The 20,351-nt window shown below is 37.4% G+C and overlaps 1 protein-coding gene across 2 annotated transcripts in view; it reads left to right on the top strand.

The window, feature by feature from the left end:
* slc6a5 (solute carrier family 6 member 5) overlaps window positions 1-8,165 on the top strand; it is a 42,598-nt gene extending 34,433 nt beyond the window's left edge. For both annotated transcript variants that reach the window (XM_049473237.1, XM_049473236.1), the window contains exons 15-16: window positions 971-1,138; window positions 3,837-8,165. In XM_049473237.1, the coding sequence (XP_049329194.1) occupies window positions 971-1,138; window positions 3,837-3,995 (327 nt within the window). In that variant the 3' untranslated portion in view covers window positions 3,996-8,165. The remainder of the gene's footprint in view (window positions 1-970; window positions 1,139-3,836) is intronic.
* Window positions 8,166-20,351: the final 12,186 nt, after the last annotated feature.

Below are 20,351 nucleotides of genomic sequence, written 5' to 3'. Positions count from 1 at the left end.
GCCCACCACAGCCCACCCGCAGCTGTCTGAGGTCCAGTTATTTTGTGCAGTTTCTCTAAACATGTTTTAGAATGGAAGATACAGGGCATTCAACACATTGATGTTGTCTACAAGAAAAGGAAAGTGTACCACTGAGATATACAGGCTTAAGTAATAACATCAGGAACAAACATATTAATATTAAAAAGGTCAACAACAAAAAGCATCTAACAAACATAATTATATATATATATATATATATATTACAGAAATGATACACCCATAATGAGCTAAAGCTTACTCTGTGCATCCAAACACGTTCTCTGATTAATTAACACACTGTAAGGTATCTTGTTCGTTACTTCATAAAATACAAGGATTATGAATTTACATGCTCTCATGGAACACACACAGTTCATTCTATACCCAGGAACAGAGCTCCATGGCTCTCAACTTGCAAAAACTAACCACTAAAAAATTCCTGATTGTGTCTGACCCTTAGCTGGCTTTGCCTTCTCAGCAGGAAACTACATCACTTTTTTTAACGTACTGATTAATGTACTGGTAAAAGTAAATTTAACAGTTTTTGTTGTGTCTCAACTGTTTAGTGTACGTAAAGTTTTATTCAAATTACGGGGTGAACCCTATCCAAAAAAGTGAGTGCATTTTACTTATTTATTTTTAGAACATTAGGTGCACAATGTTTAGAAATATTTAATGGCTTTCCTGAGGTTTTACTGCTGAAGATTAGGCAAAAGTGTGGATTTTACTTGAAATTCTCCATTTAGTTCCTTTTTTTTTTGTAAATGTTGCACAATTATTTTATAATTATTAACCCCATGATTCTTTTGTGTATTTCTGGGTTTATTTTAATGTAATATATAGTTACTTAAAGTTACTTACTTCTATTTTTTAGTCTAATGCAATAGTTAAATATTAAGTCAATGAATATTAAAACGCTCTTCTCTACTTTTCTCTTTCCACATTGTAGTTTATCCTGGCACTGAGTCTGTACCAGTGGCAGGTTATGACCTATGAGGATTACACCTATCCCACCTGGTCGATGGTAATGGGTTGGTTAATGGTCATCTGCTCCGTCATCTGGATCCCCATCATGTTTGTTATCAAAATGTACCTGGCGCCAGGAACTCTGATTGAGGTGACTCTTGGCGATTTACATCAGAGAACAGAATATATCAGAATAATTTGTACAAGCATGCAGATCCAATACAGAAGCATTCTCAGCACTGAAGCTAGGGCACACTATAGCAAGCATTAATGATTGCATAGTTTGGAGAAGATTGGGCATGTTGCCATGCTCACTGCTACCCTGCCAACAGGATACACACGATAATTGCTATCTTGGGAATTCAGGTGCACTGTGAACACTATATGCGCATACAACACGCTTGTTAAACGCAGCAGTACACAAACCCAACTTTTACATCAACATCAACTTTTTGTACATTCACAGCATGAACTAGCAGATCATTTTCCTCCAGGTTGCTGCTGTGTTAAAATAGCAATCTGCCAAAGTCAGAGTGCACCTGGCTCTTAAAGAAAATGGCAAGTGACACACTGATTTCATGTTAGATAGACAGACAGACAGACAGACAGACAGACAGACAGATAGCCAGCCAGCCAGCCAGCAGCAGGTATGTATAGTACACAAAGTTACAAAAAAATATATATAACGATACATATAAATACAATCAAATAAAACATAAAATGAAAAGTATAAAAGTACAGTTTAGTGTGTGTGTGTGTGGAGAGTGGAGGTATATAATATAATATATATAATATATTATACAGTCCCTGACAGAAGTTCTGTCGCTTATCCATGTTGTGGAAACAATAGCTTATAACCGGACTTTAAATTCGTCCATTGTTTTTAGAAATGAATTAAATGAAAGCTAAAACCCTCCCAAATGAGGTTTAATTTACGAAAATAATTTTGCTTCACTGCAGAAATATTGATTATTTAATAAAGACAGAAAGGTCAGATTTTGGCAAGACAAAAGTTTTGTCGCCCACAGAAAGTAAGTCAAACAAATAATTTACTTCAAATACAAAAATATGTTTCATAACATTGGTGAATGAAGTCATGGTGCTATTAGAGCCATTTTTTATTATTTTGTGTGACTTTCATGGCTTGAAGGACTGCATCCATGTGGTTCAACAAGGATTCATACAATTTATTGATGAAGTCATCAGGAATAGCAAAGAATGCAGTCTTATATGCCTCCCAGAGTTCATCAAGATTCTTTGGTTTTGTCTTCCAAGCTTCCTCTTTCATCTTACCCCAAACATGCTCAATGATGTTCATGTCTGGTGACTGGGCTGGCCAGTCCTGGAGCACCTTGATCTTCTTCGCCTTGAGGAACTTTGATGTAGAGATGGATGTATGAGATGGAGCATCATCCTGCTGCAAAATTTGACCCCATTTATAATCGGGAATGTAAGAGGTAGCTAATACTTCTTGATATTTTAGGCAATTGATATTGCCTTTCACCTGCAAATGTTTCGCACACCCCCATACTAAATGTAACCCCAGACCATGATCTTTCCACCACCAAACTTAACTGTTTTCTGGGTGAATCTTGGATCCATACGGGCTCCAGTAGGTCTCCTGCAGTATTTGTGGCGGCAGAGGTGTAATTCAACTGAGGATTCATCTGAGAAATCCACCTTCTGTCACTTTTCCAGTGTCCAGCCGTTTAGCAGCCTTGGCAAATGGCATACGTTTTTTTAATTGCCTTTTGCTTAGTGCTGGTTTCTGGGCACTGATTCGACCATGGAGGCCATTTCGAGACAGAATCCTACAGACTGTTCTAGTTGACACAGGAACTTGAGTTCACCAGGCCTGGTGGAGCTCTGCTGCAGTGGAAGAGGGGCTTTGGATTTTCTAACCAACTAACGTTCCTCCTGAGCAGTTGTCTTGCGGGGTCTGCTGGACCTGGGCTTGTTAAAAACATCTCCAGTCCCTTTAAATATTTTTTTAATTCTCTGTACCTGACGCTGCGACACATTAAAGGTGCCAGCCACCTCTGCAGTGGATCTGGTCTTCAGCCTCTTGATAATCATGGCTTTGGTCGCAGGGTGGATTTTTGGCATGTTGTCAGAGGTCAAGTTGCAGTTTAAGTGAAGGTCTGGGGTGCTGGGGTTCTTTTTATACACACCCACTAATTAATCAACCAATTAGTGAGCACAGGTGAGGCTGTAAACAAGGATTGGGTGCATTATATGACAAGGTGACAAAACTTTTGTCTTGCCAAAATCTGACCTTTCTGTCTTTATAAAATAATCAATATTTCTGCAGTGAAGCAAACTTATTTTCGTTAATTAAACCTCATTTGGGAGGGTTTCAGCTTTCATATAAGTCATTTCTAAAACTAATGAATGAATTTAAAGTCAGGTTATAAGCTTTTGTTTCCACAACATGGGTAAGCGACAGAACTTTTGTCAGGGACTGTATAATAATTTAAATTTAGCAGTTCAAAAGATACGTAAACAGTAGATGAATGAACTCGTGAATGAACTACTAGTGCAAAATAGGGTAGAACTGTAAGTGTTACTAGAAGTGTTATAGGCTTCAGCAAGACTAAGGGTGTGTCCATAGATGGGGGTGTGTCCATGTGTGGCCAGAATTGCTGGAATGAAAAAGTGTCAAGAGTCTTTAGTTTGCTGTGCTGAGAGGAGTTGAACAGTATTATGGCCTGAGGGACAAAAGACTTTCGGATATGCCCAAAACATACCTAATATTTGTAAGCTACATAGCTTCCATTGCTTACTAGCAACACTAAGGACAGGCTCTAATTTGAATGTTATATATAATATAACCTTCTGTCTCCCTGTAGCGCCTGAAGCTGGTTTGCTCACCACAGCCTGACTGGGGCCCATTCCTGATGAAGCATCGCGGAGAACGCTACAAGAACATGATGGACCCGCTGGGCACAAACTCACTGGGACTCAAACTACCACCCAAAGAGTTCCATCTTTCCGCCCAGTACCAGTAACCCCACACTAATGAAAAAACAGGTTACATGCCATAACATAATAAATGCTGATGCTGCTTACAATGAATGAACAAAACATCGTCTTTAGAGAAATGATATTGAGCTGACTGGTGGCCTCACACTTCCATTCCTTTTTAGCAGCATTAGCATATTAGCTTTATGTGCAGGGTTTAAGACCTTAAATAAAAGGGTAAACTCTCCAGTGCAAACAAAACAAAATCGCACTGCAGCTAAAAGAGTGCAGGCTTTGCTATTAAGCATTATCATAAACTCCAACATCTCCCAATGTAGCAGGAAACATTGTTTTTCCTCATTACTTTCCCCATACTTCCAACCTTTTTTTCCTCTCTTTGTGGTGTTATTGTTTTTTTTCGAGTGGAAAAAACCTCCATCAGTCAGAGGGTGGAGGTCAAATGAGCCACAAGTCTGGACATTTCTTTATAGCTGCAGTATGTGGACATCATGGCAATATCATGAATATGAATTGGTTAATTTGTATTATTTACTATTTAACTGATGGCACTATTGCTAATGTATGTAGAAGAGCACTAGTCATTTCTGCCTTCGTAATGACCATAAAGTGAGAGAAGACTGCCTTGCAGCTAATCTCTGATTTGCATCCTAAATTTTAGTTGACCTGTCCGGGCTCCACCCACTAATGTGCCTTTGGTAGAAAAACGATTGTGAGATTGGACAACAGTGTTGATGAGAGACTGTCGCTCCACCAGTTGAATGAGTTTGTCATCAGTATCTTTTGAATTTGTTAACATTAGTGTGCTGAACCTGGAGGGGTCACTGTTTGCTCTTTACCTGTATCTCCTAACAGTATATCCTGCACTCTGTGCCTCTGATTCAGTGTAGTATTGTGTAGTATAGCGCTAACCTAAACCTTTATATTCCTGCTGTACAGGAAGCGCATATCTCTCTGTAATCTAGGAGCTGTTCTACGTGAAAGAGCTTCACTTTCAACTCAATGACATAATCTCATTGATAACCCACTTAGTTTAGAAGCACAAGCTTCAGGATATAGGACGGTAGAGTAGATCCATTTCTCTCCTTTTTGAGTAAAGGGCATAAAAATGAAGCCATGGAAAAGTTTAAATGTTACCTTTATGTCTTTAAGATGCTACTCTGCAACCAGCTTGTGTAAAAAACTTGCGTAAAGAACTAAGAGTGCTAAGAGCTTTCCACTATGTGTTGTGATCCTTTTAAATGGTTCCCTTAACTGTTTTTCTTGTATGCAGACTACAGTAGGGCACAATGGTGGAAAGTATATAAAATATCTATGTGTATTTGTATACCGAGAGACGTGTGTGTAGAATGTGTGTCTTGTTCACTGTGAGGCTGTTCCATTAGTTCTGTAATCATTTACAGAGAACCTGTGAGTAGTTTATTAGTGTTGTTCACTCCATACAATGTCTTAATCCGTCTCTGTAGCTTTGTAGGTTAGAGAAGAAAAAACAACTTTCTCCATGAGTTTAATGATGTAAAAGATGTCCAAGGACCATTCCTCTTCTGAAAAGTTATGTCTCGTCTCTTCTCGTTGGTGTCAATCTCATCATGAAACAGGGTCTCAGGTATACTCCTTATTTTCACAGATGTGAAGCGGCTTTAGGGAATCTTGGAATTGCTTTTTTAAATGTCTGTGCTTCAAAGGAGAAACAGCAAGGAAAAGGAAAACATCTCAGAGATTTTTCTCAATGTGACATAACTCTGCTGTCCACTATAATCTTCTCATATGTGAACGGCTGCCGGTTTGGAGGCACTGTGACAGCACTTCCCCTGCTGTTCCTTCTTTTCTTTTAGGAATACAAACCATATAACTACAAAAGAAGGCTTATAACTGTAAACAGCCTCCTTTAAGTATTCATTAGATAAATTTGTTTAAAATTCAGATTTCAGTCCGAGTGTAACCAGTCACATGAAACAGTCAGGTGCAACCAGGGTCTCAGATCCTGATAAGATCCTAAAATGCAGATGTATGAACTGATGGAGCGCTTGCGCGTTAATGCAATGGGCATACAATCAGGTGTTCCATTTCCGGCCATGACCAATAAAAGCCTCGAGCTTGATCTGAAGCAATCAGGAAAAGTTTTGGCATAATATCACCCAATTTAAAGGTGCACTCAGCTCCATAGTGGAGAAAAAACAGGCTTTGAATAACCGAGTTCCACAGCCGCTTTGCTGAACAGGAGTAGGGAGTTTTGGCAAGTTAATGAAAGACAGGATGGACATTAAGAACATGATTTGATAGATCGCTGAGATTTTAGACTGTGCCTGCGACTCCCTGCATGCTTTTTATTGCTAAGAAATGAAGTTTGACTCGCAATCATCTTCCCCGAATAGCCTAGGAAAGAACAACAAAAGAGGAAAAAGCAAAGAAAAGAGGAAAATGATATGTGTGTGTGTGTGTATATATATATATATATATATATATATATATATATATATATATATATATATATATATATATATTACTTTAATATATAGTGCCACAATTGTGCTGTGTGTGTGTGTGTGTGTGTGTGTAAATGTGTAACTAAATGCTTTCATTAATACTTAACCAGACGCCCAGCCTTTGTTTGACAGTAGCCTGGCCTGAGATAGACGGGAAAAACAAAAAAAGATTTGATCTAAAAACATCACCTTCTTTATACATCTGCCTTCCTCTCAGGAAAAAAAAACAGCAGCAGGATAAGCGAAACAGTCTTTTCTGTCCGTTTCAAACGAGCCCAGTGATGCGGTAGTCAAGGGCCAACCCAGGCCAGGGTGGAATTGTATCAGAATTAAAGGAATATTTAACTTTTATCCTCTATCCTATATCTGCTGAATCATTTTCATACATTGGTTACCACAAATGAGAATTTCAGCATGTTTCTCTGTGTGTAGAGAACAACTTGGAATAAAATATACAGCAGAACAGTAGAATGGGCTGGTGCTAATACACTCAAACAAACGTTAAAAATGTGCACCCATTTCTCCCGCAACTGTTAGGATTCTCCCGCATACTCATTGATAGAGGAACCTGCCACAATATTAGACGCATGCTCTTGCTCGCAGGGCTTTCTTCACTGCTGTGTTTGTCTTCATATATTAAAGGCTTATTCTAATAACCCAGTGACTTACAGGAAGAAGCAGTGGCGCTAGTTAAACTAGTAAGCAGACTTGCATGTGCTGTTTGTGTTAGCTGTGTTATTTTTGTCCATGTATGCTTCCTCCTCCTGTTCCTTCCTATCCTCCTTTCCCACTGCATGTCTTCCTCACTGCTAATATACTGAGTTTACTATCTTTTCCTCAGAAATCCTGTCAGAAAGAAGGTTCCTAAGTAGAACACAGAAAACAATATGTGTATGTTTCAATGTCTAAAAGACAGTAACAGGGCAGTAGGTAACCAAAGAGGGGGGACTTCTGATGAAGCTGTTAAAAAAAGAAATAGATTTATTTAAAAGATATTCAAAGCTAAATAAAGTATATACATATATAACTATACTATATCTATATGGAGAAGTTAATATATTACTATATTGTGTTTAGGAGACAGAGATACTGCCACTCATTTTCCATTTAGTGGTCACTGATGTTTGCCCATATGTAACTTCACATCTTCAGGTAACCATCAGCCTTATAGATATCCTCTGATAATTTAATCTTTACTGTATGTATTTCAAAAATATCAGTACAGAGTAGCTTCTAGTCACTCACATATATAATCCAATCTCTAATGTAATGTATGGTGTGTCTTTTGGCACTTTATTGTGGACCTATCACTGCATAGGTAAAATTTCTAATTACTTGGGTAATGTCAAATATTTCTGTGTGTTTTATGTGAGGTAAATCTGCCTATGGATACAGATATGTGCCTCCAACAGATCATAACATCCTTGGTTTGAAAATATGAGTATATAGATAAATATATACATATATATATATATAAATAAAAAGATATATGTTTTGAATCCTGTGCCAGATAAAAAAAAAACAATAATAGTACTATTAATAAAACATGTATGTGAAGATGCATAATTTATTTTAAATGTCATTAATCCTTGAGGCCCTACCTCAGATTTTGTATTTCATGTATAGAAATGCAATTGAAGTATAGTATCTTTGCTGAAAATATTATAAAAGCAGAATAATCATGAAGTGTATAACCTCAAAAATCAAGAAATAAACGTCAATGTTTTCAACTTCAACTGTGCCGACTCTTATTAGGTGTGCTGACAAGAACAAGAACACACTCTGTCAGATACAACATATACTCACATCAATACATACGACATGTACTCACATCAATACATACAACATATACTCACATCAATACATACAACATGTACTCACATCAATACATACGACATGTACTCACATCAATACATACGACATATACTCACATCAATACATACGACATGTACTCACATCAATACATACAACATGTACTCACATCAATACATACAACATCTGCTCACATCAATACATACATGTACTCACATCAATACATACAACATCTGCTCACATCAATACAAACATGTACTCACATCAATACATACGACATGTACTCACATCAATACATACAACATCTGCTCACATCAATACATACATGTACTCACATCAATACATACAACATCAGCTCACATCAATACATACGACATGTACTCACATCAATACATACAACATGTACTCACATCAATACATACGACATATACTCACATCAATACATACGACATGTACTCACATCAATACATACAACATATACTCACATCAATACATACGACATGTACTCACATCAATACATACAACATGTACTCACATCAATACATACAACATCTGCTCACATCAATACATACATGTACTCACATCAATACATACAACATCTGCTCACATCAATACAAACATGTACTCACATCAATACATACGACATATACTCACATCAATACATACAACATCTGCTCACATCAATACATACGACATGTACTCACATCAATACATACAACATCTGCTCACATCAATACATACAACATGTACTCACATCAATACATACGACATGTACTCACATCAATACATACAACATGTACTCACATCAATACATACGACATATACTCACATCAATACATACAACATGTACTCAAATCAATACATACAACATCAGCTCACATCAATACATACGACATGTACTCACATCAATACATACGACATGTACTCACATCAATACATACGACATATACTCACATCAATACATACGACATGTACTCACATCAATACATACGACATGTACTCACATCAATACATACAACATGTACTCACATCAATACATACGACATGTACTCACATCAATACATACGACATGTACTCACATCAATACATACAACATATACTCACATCAATACATACAACATGTACTCACATCAATACATACGACATGTACTCACATCAATACATACGACATATACTCACATCAATACATACGACATGTACTCACATCAATACATACAACATCTGCTCACATCAATACATACATGTACTCACATCAATACATACAACATGTACTCACATCAATACATACGACATGTACTCACATCAATACATACAACATCTGCTCACATCAATACATACGACATGTACTCACATCAATACATACGACATATACTCACATCAATACATACAACATCTGCTCACATCAATACATACAACATGTACTCACATCAATACATACGACATGTACTCACATCAATACATACAACATGTACTCACATCAATACATACGACATATACTCACATCAATACATACAACATGTACTCAAATCAATACATACAACATCAGCTCACATCAATACATACGACATGTACTCACATCAATACATACGACATGTACTCACATCAATACATACGACATATACTCACATCAATACATACAACATGTACTCACATCAATACATACGACATGTACTCACATCAATACATACAACATGTACTCACATCAATACATACAACATATACTCACATCAATACATACAACATGTACTCAAATCAATACATACAACATATACTCAAATCAATACATTCAACATATACTCACATCAATACATACAACATGTACTCACATCAATACATACGACATGTTCTCACATCAATACATACAACATGTACTCAAATCAATACATACAACATATACTCACATCAATACATACAACATGTACTCAAATCAATACATACAACATATACTCACATCAATACATACGACATGTACTCACATCAATACATACAACATGTACTCACATCAATACATACAACATCTGCTCACATCAATACATACAACATGTACTCACATCAATACATACGACATGTACTCACATCAATACATACAACATCTGCTCACATCAATACATACAACATGTACTCACATCAATACATACAACATCTGCTCACATCAATACATACAACATATACTCACATCAATACATACAACATGTACTCACATCAATACATACGACATGTACTCACATCAATACATACAACATCTGCTCACATCAATACATACAACATGTACTCAAATCAATACATACAACATATACTCAAATCAATACATTCAACATATACTCACATCAATACATACAACATGTACTCACATCAATACATACGACATGTACTCACATCAATACATACAACATGTACTCACATCAATACATACAACATCTGCTCACATCAATACATACAACATGTACTCACATCAATACATACAACATGTACTCACATCAATACATTCAACATATACTCACATCAATACATACAACATGTACTCACATCAATACATACGACATGTACTCACATCAATACATACAACATATACTCACATCAATACATACAACATATACTCACATCAATACATACGACATGTACTCACATCAATACATACAACATGTACTCACATCAATACATACAACATCTGCTCACATCAATACATACAACATGTACTCACATCAATACATACAACATGTACTCACATCAATACTCACAACATATACTCACATCCAAGGGCGTAGGAGCAGGTTTGATATTGGGGGGGACACATTTGCCAATATGAACCCAAGCCCACCCTATAGTTTCTTAGAACAACATTTGTGGAAATTACTTTTAATCACAAATAATTATTTTTTTTCTGTATTTTGTTTTTTATTAGTTAACAAGGTGATTTTACAACCTAAACATGTTACTTCACATTACATTTACTGTTGTAAGAAAAAATTATGCATATACATATACATATGACAAAAATGATCAGTTACCACCTAATATTTAAAATAATATAACAGATTTGGTTATTATTATTATTATTATTATTATTATTATTATTATTATAATCATGTATTGGCATGTCAATTCTGTTGTATATTTACATTTTCTCCACTCTTTAAAAAAATCCTACGCTTTTATTTTTCTATTAAGAGCTCTTCTTAAGATTGGTGTCCTTTTATGTAAAAGAATGTAACTTTACGTTTCATAAAGATTTTAATTATAAACGTCAGGACATGTGGCCTTACTGTGAACCCTGTTCTTACATATTCTACTGAATATTAACACTGTTCTACATATTCTAGAGCTTCCTCTGCTTTAAAGACATTTAATAAAGTAAGTGGTGGTAGGATGTGTCTAATACACTGCTGGATATACATGATTAAACTCAGTAAACTCAGTAAATGACTGTTTATTAGCTGATCAGCTGGATCAGGTGGAAAACACAATTTTGGGGCAGAGATCAGGGTTAAGAAACTGCTTTAAACTACAAACATAAAGTACTGTTCTACATTCTGTCTATCCACTACATCTGGCTTCTAGATAACTAGTTATCTAAATGAATTTTCGTTCATTATTGCTCACAGTAAATCCTGTAATCCTAAATTAATAAAGACAGTTTAAAAATGAAACAGTAATTAGCTGATCAGGTACAGGGCAAGTTGAACATTACGTATATAGTTTATTTTTTCTTTAACGTTGACTTCCAATCTAACTAATTCCAAAGTTAAGCTAACTCACTCACACAGCTGCAGTTTATTAATCACAGTGGGTTTAAACTGTGGGCTGATTTAGAGTCTTGTATTTTTAACCAGCTATCAGAAACATCATCACAGTTTATGTGGTTAGCCTATCGTTACCTTTATTTTAGTAAAATCTCCGTATATCCAGATCTTAATCAGCTGAAGCTGCTGCAGCCCGATCCCGCTGCTAAATCTCACAGCGAGGGGGCGGGGCTTCCCCCACTAGCACACCGCGGGCCGCAAACCCAGCAAGCTGATTGGCTGTTTGTGCTGAGAGGCGGGACTTAATACCTGAACCGGCTCCGTGATTGGTCCGGTTTGTCTCCTCATTAATAGTACAGCTGATCTGAGCGAAACGATATAATTTTTGGGGGGGACAAATCCACCTGTTTCCAATATTGGGTGGGACATGTCCCACCCATCCCCCCCGGTTCCTACGCCAATGCTCACATCAATACATACAACATCAGCTCACATCAATACATACAACATGTACTCACATCAATACATACAACATCAGCTCACATCAATACATACAACATCAGCTCACATCAATACATACAACATCAGCTCACATCAATACATACAACATGTACTCACATCAATACATACAACATCAGCTCACATCAATACATACAACATGTACTCACATCAATACATACAACATCAGCTCACATCAATACATACAACATGTACTCACATCAATACATACAACATGTACTCACATCAATACATACAACATCAGCTCACATCAATACATACAACATGTACTCACATCAATACATACAACATGTACTCACATCAATACATACAACATGTACTCACATCAATACATACAACATCAGCTCACATCAATACATACAACATATACTCACATCAATACATACAACATGTACTCACATCAATACATACAACATGTACTCACATCAATACATACAACATCAGCTCACATCAATACATACAACATATACTCACATCAATACATACAACATATACTCACATCAATACATACAACATGTACTCACATCAATACATACAACATGTACTCACATCAATACATACAACATGTACTCACATCAATACATACAACATGTACTCACATCAATACATACAACATATACTCACATCAATACATACAACATGTACTCACATCAATACATACAACATCAGCTCACATCAATACATACAACATATACTCACATCAATACATACAACATGTACTCAAATCAATACATACAACATATACTCACATCAATACATACAACATGTACTCAAATCAATACATACAACATGTACTCAAATCAAAACATACAACATATACTCACATCAATACACACAACATGTACTCAAATCAATACATACAACATATACTCACATCAATACATACAACATGTACTCAAATCAATACATACAACATGTACTCAAATCAATACATACGACATGTACTCACATCAATACATACAACATGTGCTCACATCAATACATACAACATGTACTCAAATCAATACATACGACATGTACTCACATCAATACATACAACATATACTCACATCAATACATACAACATGTACTCAAATCAATACATACAACATGTACTCACATCAATACATACAACATCTGCTCACATCAATACATACAACATATACTCACATCAATACATACAATATGTACTCAAATCAATACATACAACATGTACTCACATCAATACATACAACATGTACTCAAATCAATACACACAACATGTACTCAAATCAATACATACAACATATGCTCACATCAATACATACAACATGTGCTCACATCAATACATACAACATATACTCACATCAATACATACGACATGTACTCAAATCAATACATACAACATATACTCACATCAATACATACAACATGTGCTCACATCAATACATACAACATATACTCACATCAATACATACGACATGTACTCACATCAATACATACAACATATACTCACATCAATACATACGACATGTACTCAAATCAATACATACAACATATGCTCACATCAATACATACAACATGTACTCAAATCAATACACATATCAATACATACAACATGTGCTCACATCAATACATACAACATGTACTCAAATCAATACATACGACATGTACTCACATCAATACATACAACATATACTCACATCAATACATACAACATGTACTCAAATCAATACATACAACATGTACTCACATCAATACATACAACATCTGCTCACATCAATACATACAACATATACTCACATCAATACATACAACATGTACTCAAATCAATACATACAACATGTACTCACATCAATACATACAACATGTACTCAAATCAATACACACAACATGTACTCAAATCAATACATACAACATATGCTCACATCAATACATACAACATGTGCTCACATCAATACATACAACATATACTCACATCAATACATACGACATGTACTCAAATCAATACATACAACATATACTCACATCAATACATACAACATGTGCTCACATCAATACATACAACATATACTCACATCAATACATACGACATGTACTCACATCAATACATACAACATGTACTCACATCAATACATACAACATGTACTCACATCAATACATACAACATCTGCTCACATCAATACATACAACATATACTCACATCAATGCATACAACATGTACTCACATCAATACATACAACATCTGCTCACATCAATACATACAACATATACTCACATCAATACATACAACATGTACTCAAATCAATACATACAACATATACTCACATGAATACATACGACATATGCTCACATCAATACATACAACATATGCTCACATCAATACATACAACATATACTCACATCAATACATACGACAAGTACTCACATCAATACATACAACATCTGCTCACATCAATACATACGACATGTACTCACAGCAATACATACAACATGTACTCAAATCAATACACACAACATGTACTCACATCAATACATACAACATGTACTCACATCAATACATACAACATCTGCTCACATCAATACATACGACATGTACTCACAGCAATACATACAACATATACTCAAATCAATACATACAACATGTACTCACATCAATACATACAACATGTACTGAAATCAATACATACAACATATACTCACATCAATACATACGACATATGCTCACATCAATACATACAACATATACTCACATCAATACATACAACATATACTCACATCAATACATACGACATATGCTCACATCAATACATACAACATATACTCACATCAATACATACGACATGTACTCACATCAATACATACGACATGTACTCACAGCAATACATACGACATGTACTCAAATCAATACATACAACATGTACTCACATCAATACATACGACATCTGCTCACATCAATACATACAACATATACTCACATCAATACATACGACATGTACTCAAATCAATACATACAACATGTACTCACATCAATACATGCGACATGTACTCACATCAATACATACAACATCTGCTCACATCAATACATACAACATATACTCACATCAATACATACGACATGTACTCAAATCAATACATACGACATGTACTCACATCAATACATGCGACATGTACTCACATCAATACATACAACATGTACTCACATCAATACATACGACATGTACTCAAATCAATACATACAACATATACTCACATCAATACATACAACATGTACTCACATCAATACATACAACATGTACTCAAATCAATACATACAACATATACTCACATCAATACATACGACATATGCTCACATCAATACATACAACATATACTCACATCAATACATACGACATGTACTCACAGCAATACATACAACATGTACTCACATCAATACATACAACATGTACTCACATCAATACATACAACATGTACTCACATCAATACATACAACATGTACTCAAATCAATACATACAACATGTACTCACAGCAATACATACAACATATACTCACATCAATACATACGACATATGCTCACATCAATACATACAACATATACTCACATCAATACATACGACATGTACTCACAGCAATACATACAACATGTACTCACATCAATACATACAACATATACTCACAGCAATACATACAACATATACTCACATCAATACATACGACATATGCTCACATCAATACATACAACATATACTCACATCAATACATACGACATGTACTCACAGCAATACATACAACATGTACTCACATCAATACATACAACATGTACTCACATCAATACATACAACATGTACTCACATCAATACATACAACATGTACTCACATCAATACATACGACATATACTCACATCAATACATACAACATGTACTCACATCAATACATACAACATGTACTCAAATCAATACATACAACATGTACTCACATCAATACATACGACATGTACTCACATCAATACATACAACATGTACTCACATCAATACATACAACATGTACTCTAATCAATACATACGACATATACTCACATCAATACATACAACATGTACTCACATCAATACATACAACATGTACTCAAATCAATACATACAACATGTACTCACATCAATACATACGACATGTACTCACATCAATACATACGACATTTTCATTAATCCCTAAATTTTCATTAATCCCTAATAAACCTCCTGCTGCTTGGTTTAAGTCATTAGACTCAAACATTTCAAAATTTTTATGGAAAAATAAAACATCGAGAATAAGTCTGAAGACTTTACAGAAGCTAAAATGCCATGGTGGTCTAGAACTACCAAACTTCTATCACTATTTTTTAGCCAATAGATTGCAATATGTTACAAGTTGGATTAAAACAAACCCTTTAGGCAGCCCTTGGCTGGACCTAGAACAAACACTCAGTGGAAAAGTGAAAATCTCTGACTTACCTTTCATTAGCTCCAGTATTAAACACTATAGCTGCTTTAAAAGCCTAAACATAAACACCACTCTGACAGCTTGGTGGGAGTTTTTAAAGATAGCTAAGTCTTCACTAATACCATGTAAAAGGACACCCATTTGGAACAACCCAGATATATGTCAGAAAAAAACAGTTATTAATTTTTCACAATGGCAAGAGAAAGGAATTAAGAATTTAGAACATGTTATACAGGAGGGGACCTTTATGTCATTTGAAGATCTTATTTCAAAATACGAAATTAGCAGTAGCAAATTTCTGGAGTATCTACAATTAAAGTCCATTATACAAGCAAGATTTAATTTAAATAATCTAACATTAGAAATCCCAGTATTGATAAAAGAGTTCATGAATCTCTATACTCCTAAATTGTTATCAAAAATATATAAGTTATTATCCAAAATTAATGATTCAATATCCCTCCCAATTACAAAATGGGATCGAGATCTCTCCATGAACCCAGATAAGAACTTTTGGACACAGATATGTTTAAACAATTTCAAAATGACGAAAAGTCCAAATTTACAACTCATACAATACAAAATTCTCCATAGAACACATTATACAGGGCATAGAATGTTCCAAATGGGCCTTAGAGAAACAAATATATGCACTAACTGTTCGGGCAATCATATTGAGAATTATATACATGCTATATGGTTTTGCATGCCTGTTCAGAGATTCTGGAAGATGATATGTGAAGACTTATCTACCTGGTTTAATTGCAATATCCCAGCTTCACCCAAACTATGCATTTTAGGTGATGTAAGTGAACTAAACATGGAAACAAATATATTGCACATAGTTCTCACTGTCTTATGCATCGCTAAGAAAACTATCCTCATGAAGTGGAAATCAAAAAATGATTTATGCATAAATCACTATAGAAATTTACTTTTAGACCACATTAGTCTGGAAAGAATGTCTGCAACCTCAAAAAACCAATTGGCTACATTTGAATCTCTCTGGTTCCCACTGATCAGCTCCATCACATGATGGGGTGGGCGGCTGTAGTCGTGTCTCCTGGTGCGTCCGGCAGGTGGCTGGGGGGGAATCGGGGGATTCGGGTGTCTGATGGCCCTTGGACTGGGGACGGTGGCTGCCGCTTGGTGATTTCTGTGTGCGGGCCCTGGTTGTTGGTGGGGGGGGGGGCTGGATGTATGCTCTTGTGGTCTTGGGGTGTGGGTCTGGGGGGCCCGTGGTGGTGGGTGCTGGCCCTGTCCGGTTGGCTGGGTTCCCCTGTGGCGGTCGGGGTGCGGAGTCCGGGGCCCTGGTGCCCGTGGGCGTCTGTCGCCTGTTTGGGTCCCTCCCTGCGCTGGGGAGGGTCTATGCCTCTCTTGGGCGCGCCGTCGTGGGGGGTGGTGGTTTGGTCCGTGTTGGGGTGTCTGGTTGGCATTCCGGGATTCTGGGTGCCCTCCCTGTGGGTAGGTAGGGGCGCTCAGGTGGGGAAGCGGCAGTCTCCCACTTAAGACCGGTTGGTCCTGGGCTCAGGACCACTGTGTGTGTATGAGAAAGAGTGGGATGTTGAGTGTAAATGTGTCTGTGTGTGTGTGTGTGTGTGTGTGTGCGTGTGTGTGTGCGTGTGTGTAATATCTGTTGTCTTTTGTATGTGAGTGGGGTGTGTATTTATGTTGTATTGCAGTGTGGGGATGGGGGCGCTGTCTTGCAGAGCGTCCTGGGGCCGTAGCCGCTCTACACCCTGGACTTGCCTTCCCTGTACTGCGGTTGGGTGTATGGAACTGGGTGCCTAGTGAGCCAGCAGTAGTTGGCTCTCTTCCTCCGGGGGGTAGTCCTCTGCCCCTCGGTCCTTTCCTGGCCCTTCCCCGACTCCTACTCAGTCTAACATCGCATTACACATACAAACTCATCATACAGCTTACACACATCATATTACACATAGGGTTTTGGGGGGCTGGTGCTCCCTGCTCCTCAATTTTATTTTTGCATTTTAGACATTGAGGGCCTTTGGGGGGGCAGTGTGGTTGGGTGCTGTTATTCAGTTCTCATATTACAGCTGTCCCTCCAATTTTAATAGCACTGTAGCTTTCATTCATTCTTCTCATTATACACATTCATATCACTGCAACATGCTGGGTGGGGGAAGGAGGGGGGTCAGGTCTTCTCACACCCTGGTTTCGTGCACCCTGCCTGGGGTGTGGGTCGGGTGGTTGTTCGGGGCCGGGCTGGCTGCTTCCCTAGGTTGCCGCTGGCTCGGTACTGGTGCCCGCATGCCCGCATTAGGTGTCTATGTATGTTCTGTGTGTGTGACTGGGGTGTGTGACTGGTGTGCGTGACTGGTGTGTGTGACTGGTCTGTGAGTGAATGTGCACGTGTGCGACGGGTGTATGTGTGACGGATGTGTGTGTGACGGGTGTGTGAATGTGCATGTGTGCGTGAACAGTTGGTCCTGGGTTTGGGGCTGACTGAGCATGGACACCTGTGGGACATGGTTGCGTAGGGCGGGTTTTTGCCCTCCCTACCGCCCCACGCTGCTCTCCGCCGATCGTCACTGCCGTTCCTGGGGGGGTGGGCGTCCGTGGGTCCATGGGTGCGTGGCCGGATGCCCTAATGTGGTCTCTGGCCCGCCCCCTTGGTGGCCGTGGCTTGGGCCCCCTTGGCGTGGGAGGGGGGGCCTGCCGGGTGTCGGGCTGTTCCCGGGTGCTTGGGATCTCGGGGGCCGCATGCTCGGCTCGTGCAGGGGGTGCTGGCCTGCCGGAGGGGTGGGCTGCTTGCTTCCTTTGGCTCTCTGGACTCTTGCTCTTTGCCATGGGGGCTTCGTCTGGAGTCTCCCCCGTCCTCATCTGGGGTGTGCACATGGTTACCATCGGGATGTGTGGCCGCGGGTCTTCTGGGCTCCTAATGGGCTGTGGATGGTCTGGGTCCACTGGGTTCTTCCCTATCTGCCTCTGGATCGCAGGGGCATGGTGGCGGTTTCTTGCCTCCATTGTGGTAGGCATTTCATGACATAATCCGTAACACATGACATATTTTTGCAAAAAACAATAGAATAGAAGTAACTGTGCGTGTGTGTGTATGTATTTATGTGTATGTATTAATATGTATGTATATTTATGTATGTGTGTATATGTATAAGCATATGTATAGTTAGATATGTGAGTATGTGTATATATGTATGTTTGTTTATTTTATGTTTATTTTATTTTATTATTATTTTTTTTGTTTGTTTGTTTTTTGTTTAGTTTTTTTTTTTTTTTTTTCTCTTTTCTTTTTCTTCTTCTTGTACCCCCCTCCTGTACCTCACACTCCGATCCTTCCAACCCTGAACTCCCACAACTATATCCACACAAAATATATATATATATATAAAAATAATAATAATAAAAAATTAATA

This window comes from Astyanax mexicanus, unplaced genomic scaffold (assembly GCF_023375975.1).
Source record: "Astyanax mexicanus isolate ESR-SI-001 unplaced genomic scaffold, AstMex3_surface scaffold_35, whole genome shotgun sequence".
Lineage (NCBI taxonomy): Eukaryota > Metazoa > Chordata > Actinopteri > Characiformes > Acestrorhamphidae > Astyanax > Astyanax mexicanus.
The sequence above is the reverse complement of the archived record's forward strand: the minus strand, read 5'-3'. Positions and strand labels throughout refer to the sequence as shown.